General features: G+C 42.4%; 1 protein-coding gene across 1 annotated transcript; it reads right to left on the bottom strand.

Annotated features, from left to right (window-relative positions):
- Positions 1–3,846: 3,846 nt before the first annotated feature.
- LOC138848492 (disintegrin and metalloproteinase domain-containing protein 25) lies at positions 3,847–6,178 on the bottom strand. The gene is made up of 2 exons (XM_089327019.1): positions 4,517–6,178; positions 3,847–4,134 (listed from the first exon to the last, which is right to left on the bottom strand). The coding sequence occupies exons 1-2, from the start codon at positions 6,176–6,178 to the stop codon at positions 3,847–3,849; spliced, it is 1,950 nt and encodes a 649-aa protein (XP_089183145.1).
- Positions 6,179–8,882: the final 2,704 nt, after the last annotated feature.

Here is an 8,882-nt window from a genome sequence, read left to right on the forward strand (position 1 = left end):
AAGACCATATATTAGGCCACAAATCAAATCTTAATAAATTTAAAAAGATTAAAATCATACCATGTATCTTCTTAGACCATAATGGAATAAAAGTAGAAATCAACAAAAAATGCAACAGAGTATTTACAAATATATCAAAATTAAACAGCATGCTACTGAAAAATGTCATTGATGATATTAAAAAGAGATTTTAAGGCCGGCGGCGCGGCTCACTAGGCTAATCCTCCGCCTGCAGTGCTGCCACACTGGGTTCTAGTCCCGGTCGGGGCGCCGGTTCTGTCCTGGTTGCTCCTCTTCCAGGCCAGCTCTCTGCTGTGGCCCGGGAGTGCAGTGGAGGATGGCCCAAGTCCTTGGGCCCTTCACCTGCATGGGAGACCAGGAGAAGCACCTGGCTCCTGGCTTCAGATCAGCGTGGTGCGCTGGCCGCAGTGCACCGGCAACAGCGGCCATTGGAGGGTGAACAAACGGAAAAGGAAGACCTTTCTCTCTGTCTCTCTCTCTCTCTGTCTACTCTGCCTGTCAAAAAAAAAAAAAAAAAAAAAAAAAAAAAGACAGATTTAAAAAAAGTCTTCGAATCTATCATGTCAAAACCTAATGGGATACAGCAAAAACTGTATTGAAGAGAAATATATAACATTACTTGCATTTAAAAAAGAGATAGAAAGGCCTCAAATTAATGATGCTTAATGATGCATCTCTAGAACCCATAAAACCAAGAACTATCCAAACCCTAGATTAGCTAGTGGTAAGAAATTTTAAGGACTAGAAGAGGAATAAATAAAACAAAAATATAGAAAATATCAACAAAAGAGCTGTTTTTGAACAGAAAAGCAAAATAGACAAACCCTTACCAGACTAACAAAGAAAAAAGTAAAATCTCAAATAAAACTAGAGATGAAAAAGGAGACATTACAGCTGACAACACTGAAATAAAAAAGGATCATAAACTACCATGAACAACTATATGATAATAAATTGGAACACCTGGAAGAAATAGATGAATTCCTGTATACATATAACCTACGAAGATTCAATTGAGAAGATACAGAAAATCTATACAGACCCATAACAACCAAAGAGCTTAAAGCAGTAATTAAGCCTTACATCAAGTAAAATTATAGGACCTGATAGCTTTACTACTAAATTCCACAAATCATTTCAAGAGAAACTAACTCCTATAACTTTTGAACAGAACATAACTCTGCCAAACTCTTTTCAAGAAGTCTTGCTACATACCCATTCAAAATCAGTATAGCCTCTTTTTTTTAAAACTGGATACCTAACTTATAGCTAAGTGTCCATCCAAGGATCTTTGCTATTTTCGATTTTTATTTATTTGAGAGGAAGATTTACTGACAGAAGGAGAGACAGATAGAAAAGTCATCCAATTTCTAAATGGCCACAATAGCAAGAGCTAGGACCACCGTGAAGCCAGGTGCCAGGAGCTTCCTCCAGGTCCCCCACGTGAGTAGAGGGGCCTACGAGGTTGTGCCGTTTTCCACTGCTTTCCCAGCCGTGAGCTGAGAGCTTCACTGGAAGAGGAGCAGGCAGCTCACAGATTGGCACCCATGTGGGATGTCAGCGCCCAGATGGAGGCCTAGTCTACAAAGCCACAGTGCTGACCCCAAGTAAAGCCTCTGAATGGAACAAACCCTCTTTTACTATGTCTTGTGTCTCAGGTATGACATGATTTTAGAAAACTATGCCTCTTAGAAATTACAGGTTGGGCCGGCGCTGTGGCGTAATGGGTAAAGCCACCACCTTCAGTGCCAGCATCCCTTAAGGGTGTCCTTTTGAGTCCCCGTTGCTCTACTTCCAATCCAGCTCTCTGCTATGACCTGAGAAAGCAGTGGAAGATGGCCACAGTGCTTGGGCCCCTGCACCCACATGGGAGACCTGGAAGAAGCTCTGGCTCCTGGCTTCAGATTGGTGCAGCTCTAGCCATTGCAGCCAATTGGGGAGTGAACCAGCGTATGGAAGATTCTCTCTCTCTGCCTCTCCTTCTCTCTGTGTGTAACTATAACTTTCATGTAAAATAAATAATCTTTTATTAAAAATTGCAGGTTATCATTTGGGGCTCTCGCAAAGCCCACGAGTTCAGCTAATTTTAAAATTATTTATTTATTTGAAAGTCAGAGTTACACAGAGAGAGAAGGAAAACAGAGAGAGAGAGGTCATCCATATGCTGGTTCACTCCCAAACTGGCCACAATGGCTGGAGGCTGCCCCGATCTGAAGCCAGGTACCAGGATCTTTTTCCAGGTCTCCCACACTTGTGCAGGGGCCCAAGCACTGTGGCCATCTTCCACTGCTTTCCCAGGCCATAGCAGAGCGCTGGATTGGAAGTGGAATAGCCAGGATTGAACCAGTGCCCAATTGGGATGCTGGTACTGCAGGCAGTGGCTTTTCCCGCTACGACACAGCTCTGGCTCTCAAAACACAGCTTATGTGTTTTGAGGAAACACGATCCTATATCGAAGCCCTCAAAAGGTCTACTTCATGAACCTTTTCCTGTGCAGCAACTAAGAAGATCTGTGCTTTCCCTTTCTCTCAGCAGAGATCCTTTTTCAGGCCAGGCCTCAACCTCAGGTACATCCAGCATCAGCGCATGTCCCAAGGAAAAAGGGCTGTCCATACTCAGCTTTTTTTAAAGTTGTTTTCCATGAAAAGTTTTAGTTCATCTAGTTCTCCTTGCTTCCAGAGCTCTCTGAAACTTTTAAAATATGTTTACTAAAGTTTAATTGGGATTTCTAGTTTCCCCCACCTGAGGGGAAATATTGTTATCTAAGGCTTATTAGTATCCTACACAGAATGCTAAACATCTTCTTATCCTGCTTTATAATCTGTGTTGCAAAGGGGTTGGCTGGCAAATGCCCTTATCCTCTGTTTATAGGTTCTGAAGATGTTTTATGTCTGTTTACATCATTCCCGATGACGGTAAAGTCCAGTGGTGAGAAAAATTAGATCTTCCTGCTGTCTGGTTCCTCCCTGTCCTCTTCACTATACCTTGGTGAGTTTTGTATCCATCAGAGATCAACCACAAAATGAGAACTTTCATTACTACGAGAAGCACTGGCAATCTAACTAGCAGGTGTAGTGATCACTGGAGTTCAATGGGAAGTGGTTGGGGTTGTTTGAACCTACTGCTTGGGAATTGAGTACAGCCAGCTTGATGGTGGGACCTTTGGAATTTGGCAGGGGCTCAGAGACCTGCGACTCAATCCTTAGGACGTGCTCTTTGGTGACTCCTAGGATACCTGGGGCTTACACTAATGCAGGTTCTGGAAGCTACTAAATATGTCTATACGTAGTGTTAATTTCCTGAGTGAAGGCTACGGCTGTAACCATGGAGAAAGCTGGTACTGAGACAACACTGAAACAGGTTTATAGTACCCGTCTAGCTTGTACTTTATAGGCAGAAACCAATGGGGGTCTGGCCAAGAAGAAATGCCAGTCATCATTTCCCATCCCTCGTGTGGCAAAACACGCAGGAGGCCAAACAGGAAAGAGGTTTGGAATACCGAGACAGAAAATGAACCCCGACCCACCCCATCTTGGTCACTGCCTTTGGTCAGGAGAAACAAAGAGACTAATTCCATGGAAAATAAGCCCTCAAAATTTCTTAAAGCAATGAGAAGTATGAATATACTAGGACTTCACCTTCATTTATTAGGTTTCATTTATGATTGAGATGACATAGTGGGTTTTAAAGGTTTTTCAAGTCTTTCTGCCACATGCAATGACATTTCTACTGCCAGGACAACAGAAAAAACAAATGTAAGGGAAATTCCAAAGGTCGGGGTTATTTTCAGTAAGTGTGAATCTTCCCCCTTTCATCTTAGGAGAATTAAGAGATTCTACTCTCCTTAAGGTGGAGCTGAAACACTCTGCGCTCCCTCGGGTGGTGGTCCAGCACCTGGTTCTCCCGGGGGTGGAGCTGCAGCTCCAGGTGTTTCTGCAGGTGGAGGAGCAGCTCCAGGCGTTTCCGTGGGTGGAGGAGCAGCTCCAGGCGTTTCCGCGGGTGGAGGAGCAGCTCCAGTGGTTTCCGCGGGTGGAGGCGCAGCTCCAGGCGTTTCCGCGGGTGGAGGAGCAGCTCCAGGCGTTTCCGGGGGTGGAGCTTCAGCTCCAGGCGTTTCTGGGGGTGGAGGAGCAGCTCCAGGGGTTCCCTCAGGTGGAGGAGCAGTTTTCTCTTTTTCCTCAGAGGATTTCTTCTTCTTCTTGCAAAGGAAACACAACATACATAAAAGCAAAAGCAATAATAAAATCAACAAAATAAGTAGCCAAATATAAAGGGCGCTTCTTTTTTGTTTTTTGCGTTTTCTTTTTTTACCAGGGGGTCCACTGTCAATACTACCTCCTATACCTTCTTCTTCACAGGTGGGTGGGTCCCACTTAGAGTCACAGTGGCAGTGGTCTTTGCTGTTACAGACTCCATGCTCATGGCAGAATTTAGGTGAACAAGTATATACTGGAGGTAACACAAAGGTGCACTTCCTGTTGACACATATAGAGTTTACATCACACTCTGTACCATCTTTCACATCACCAGTGTCAGCTATGGTCATCCCGAAGTGGTAGTCAGTGCCCCAACAAGAAGTGCCATTGATGTTAATCCAATGCACAGAAGTATGGTCTTCGTTCATGCTGATTGTTTTCACAGTGTCACACTGAATTCTCCCACACATAACATCTGTAGTATCACATGCTGTATATGATACGGTATCATTACCACAATTACCAAAACGATCACCACGGGTATTCATTTCACTGTAGCACACCTGCTTTGCATTCGTGGCTTCCTCGCCAAAAATTTGTTTGCACTGCCTCTCCCGGGAAGGGCAACTTTTGTTGTAGCAGTGGCTAGTTCCCATGCAAGTCTGTCCATTTCGTATGTAGACATCTTCTGGACACTCCGCTGATGTTCCGTTGCACCACTCTGGAAGATCACATTCATTTTCCTGTTTTCTACACATTTCCCCTATTTCCCTGAACTGGCAGTCCTTGCAACAAAGCCCAGAAGCACAGACAGCCCCAGGTTTCAGAGTACAGTTTGTAAAACAACAGGCATCTTGTTCACACTGCTTATAGGTTCCACAGTCACACTGCTCGTTTCCATCAACCATACCGTCCCCACATATGTATTTTGCGCGATGTGGTGTGTTGCGCATACAGGTTGTTTGTTGCATAATTATTAATAAAGAATTAATACTACAGTTGCTAAATGCTTCTGTCACACGATCAGTTGGAGACATTACACATGTGGGCCTCCCACATGTACATTTCCCTGTATCATGTGGGAAATTCAAATTATGACCAATCTCATGTGCCACAATAAGTACAAAATCAAGTAAGTCCTCATCTAATAAAAATTTAGTGGCTGAACAGCTATTCTGTTTGCATACACTTCCCGCCTTTGAATCAGCATTCAGCCAAGTCTTATAATACACCCAAATATGGGCAATATCATGTGGCATTCGGGCATCCAAATTCATCATCTTCCAATTGCAAAAATCATTTAGTATTCTACTCATAGATGTGTAATTTGGTAGGAGGTTTTGTTCATTCCAAATCTCCAATCCAACTAAAGCAATAAACACATCAATTTTATCAAAAACAGAATTTAGTTCATTCATCACGACTAATGCATCCTGTATCATCTGTGTGACATTGCCATTCCGGAAAAGGAATCGTGGATGGTCTTGAACCACTGCATATTCTAAATTCCATCTGTGGGTCCACATCCCCTCATAGTTTTCTTGCATAAGAGGGCGATTCTTACTGTCTTGAAACCCTAGTTGCTCTGCTATCTCTTCTGCTGATTGCCATTCCGTAGACTGGAATTCTGTCTCAATGTAATGTCGTCTATGAATCAGATGTTCATGTGTGGTAGAAAACTTTTTGGGCTTGATTTCATACAAAATGCCATTTATCTGTAGCATTCCTTGCAAGCCCCCAAAACAGGAGCTAAGAGCAACAGTGGATTCTGGCTGTCCTTCCACATAACCCTGATAGTGGCAGTCATCCTGGATAAAAGGCTGATCTTCATGGGGAGCTCCCTTGTCTGTGTAGGTGAACACAGGGAAGTGTCTGAATGACAAAAGCTTTCTGACCTTCATGTGGATAATGTGTCTCTGCCCTTCAATGTGCAGGCTATAGGAGAGCCAGCCTGGAGTCTTCATACCTTTCCCAGTGCCAGTTAACCTCAAGGGTATTACCACTTCTGAGTGCTTGTGCTGTTGAGAGTGCCCAATGTGGAGCCATCCATAAAGAAAGAGACCCACTCCCAGCCAGAGTTTAAGGACAGTGAACCTCCCATGCAGCAGGACCTCAGCCACAGCCATGAGAGCAAAGCGAGGTAGGCAGGAGACACTGCAGGTCTTTGCCTCCCTTTGAGTTGGTTGCATTCAGCCTGAATTTAGTGGCGTTTCTTCTGACAGAGCCAATCCATCAGAGTAGAGAGCTGAAAGAACAAAGAAAAATCAGACAGAGTCAGGGGCAGCATTAAGAGTTGGGGAACATGGAGGAACAATGGGTGTATGTGTGTGTGTGTGTGTGTGTGAGTTAAAATTGATTTGTGTGTGGCTCAACACATGAGTCAATATGTGCGTTGGAGATGCTGTTAAAGATTGGTGACCCACACTCAGAATGTGGATATTCAAAACGATGACAGTTGGCTAAAGGTTGAGAAATACTGAACGTAGGTGAATGACACATGAATTTATTACACTGATGCCCAAATATACAAATATGAGGGAACTTCACAAAGATTATGGAAAGATAGAATTAAGAGATGTTTATTTTGGTGCAAAGATTTTGAAACACATCCTTAGTTGCTTTCATAACACACATTTGCCATCAGCCATTTGAGACCCCTCATAAGTGTGGATATTTCTGCAATGAAAATTGTTAAATGGTCTTAAAGTAAAGGCAAAAGTATCTTATTCTAATGGGGGAATCTTTTATACATATTGACTTAGAATAAACATACATAGTTCTTCCTTTGAATTTCAGCTGAGAAGTTAGTCACATCACTGAGGAGATACATGTATAAAATATGCACTGTATATGTGTAATATTTTCTACTACGTACTTCTGTGCAACCAATAATTTCCTGTCCTGTGTTCATCTGATTTTGTTAAGATGCAAAATATCCAAGCACCAATTGTCATTCCAAAGTCATATGCCTTGTAATGGAGACTTTAATTCAATAAAACTATAAAGAGTAGTGTGAAAGGAGGGAGGAGTACCTTGGGATGATAGGTGTTACCCAAATATGCTTATATTTGATTATCTTCATAGGAATCCTACCATTTTTCCAAACCACTGGCCATATAAAATGAAAATGGTATCCAGCTAGCTGGAGAAGTAACAGTGGAAGATGGCAGAATGATGAAAATGAAACAAAGTACCTTTGTAAATGTTAAGGAAATCAGTGAACCCCCAAAGAAAGGATGAATGTCTGGGGTGAGGTAATGTTAGTGGGGCAAAGACATCAAGATAGCTGGCAGTGTAGGGTTAGAAAGTACCCACCTCCCGAGATTGATCTAGCAATGTATTTATCGAAAAATAAAATAAGATTCACATATATAATTCGTATAAAAACATATCAACAACAGTATGATCTCAGTAATACAAAGACAAATTTCATCACATTTTCTGAAAATAAAAAATCTGGTTCCAGCTCAGCACCTCTTTATCTATGCTGGTTTGTTGCTTTTCTCTTGAATCAAACATTCATAAAGGCACATAATCTGTAAACACTTTGTTGCAGACTTCATGAGCACAGATGGCTCATATAGGCCTAGATTAATTAATGGTGTGGAGTATGAATTTAGGAAAAGTGTTGGAAGAGAAATATACTTTATAATACCTTAAAATTACATCCAGTATTTTACAGATAAAGTGCTTTTTTCATTATTTACTGAGAGTACCCAGGTATTCATCGGGTTGCTAAAATAAAGACATTATTAAAATAATGAGACCAAGAACTACCAAGTTGTTTGAAAACAGAGAGAAAAGACACAGGAAAATGAGATCTACAATGAGGAATCTAAAATGCACTGATCAGTTCAGTTTCCCACGGTAGAAGACACAGAAAAGAACTATGGGGGTGCGGAGCCAAGATGGCAGAATAGTGAGGGCGCGCACTGATAGTCCGGGAGAAGATAGTTTAATAAAAGTGGAGTTACTGGAGTCTCAGGGAAAAGCTCGGGGAAAAAAATTGCAGAGGACTGTGAAAATCTGAGGGTGGGAGAGAGAACTCACGGTGTACACAAACTCAGTAAGTAACCTTGGCAACCCAGGGGGAGACTGCAGAGAAATTTGAGACCACACTGAGGGCTGCATAGACCCTTTGTGTGGTCCCTGGGGTAGAGCAGACGAATACCGACAGGGGCCAGATTTCATACATCGACTACCCTCAAATCCGTTCAGCTGTGCAGAATTACTGCCCTTCTGAGTCAAAAAGAAAAAAAAAAAAGAAAGAAAGAGAGAGCAAGAGCGAGAGAGAGAGAGAGAGAGAGAGAGAGAACAACCTGGGTGAGTCACCTTGGGCTCACCCTTAACCCTGAAGAACCAGAGCTCTCTGGCCACACCCATCACAGCCTCTAAGGATCCATCAAAAGCAGACAGTCCACTTAATCTAGAGTCATAGTATAAGGAGAAAAACCACTACAGCGAAGAAACCAAAGAATATCTCCACAAGGCCAAACAACAAACACAAAAATCAAGGAAACAAGAACAAGGAAGACACTATGATGCCCCAAATGAACAAGACACCCCAATTCGAGATTATGAAGATGATGAGATAGAAGAAGTGCAAGAAACGGATCTTAAAAATTTGATAAGAACATTAAGAAGTTCTCAAAAACAAATTCTTGAACT

The sequence above is a fragment of the Oryctolagus cuniculus genome, chromosome 2 (assembly GCF_051225735.1).
Source record: "Oryctolagus cuniculus isolate XC-2025 breed Fujian yellow rabbit chromosome 2, ASM5122573v1, whole genome shotgun sequence".
Taxonomy (NCBI): Eukaryota; Metazoa; Chordata; class Mammalia; order Lagomorpha; family Leporidae; genus Oryctolagus; species Oryctolagus cuniculus.

Bases quoted from the DNA above. Each gene is read 5' to 3' on its own strand.
- LOC138848492 (XM_089327019.1), bottom strand. From the start codon at position 6,178: ATGAAGACTCCAGGCTGGCTCTCCTATAGCCTGCACATTGAAGGGCAG. The intron at 4,135-4,516 runs GTAAACTCTATA...CTCCACCCCCAG, and splicing joins AAGATGGTACAGAGTGTGAT to AAACGCCTGGAGCTGAAGCT.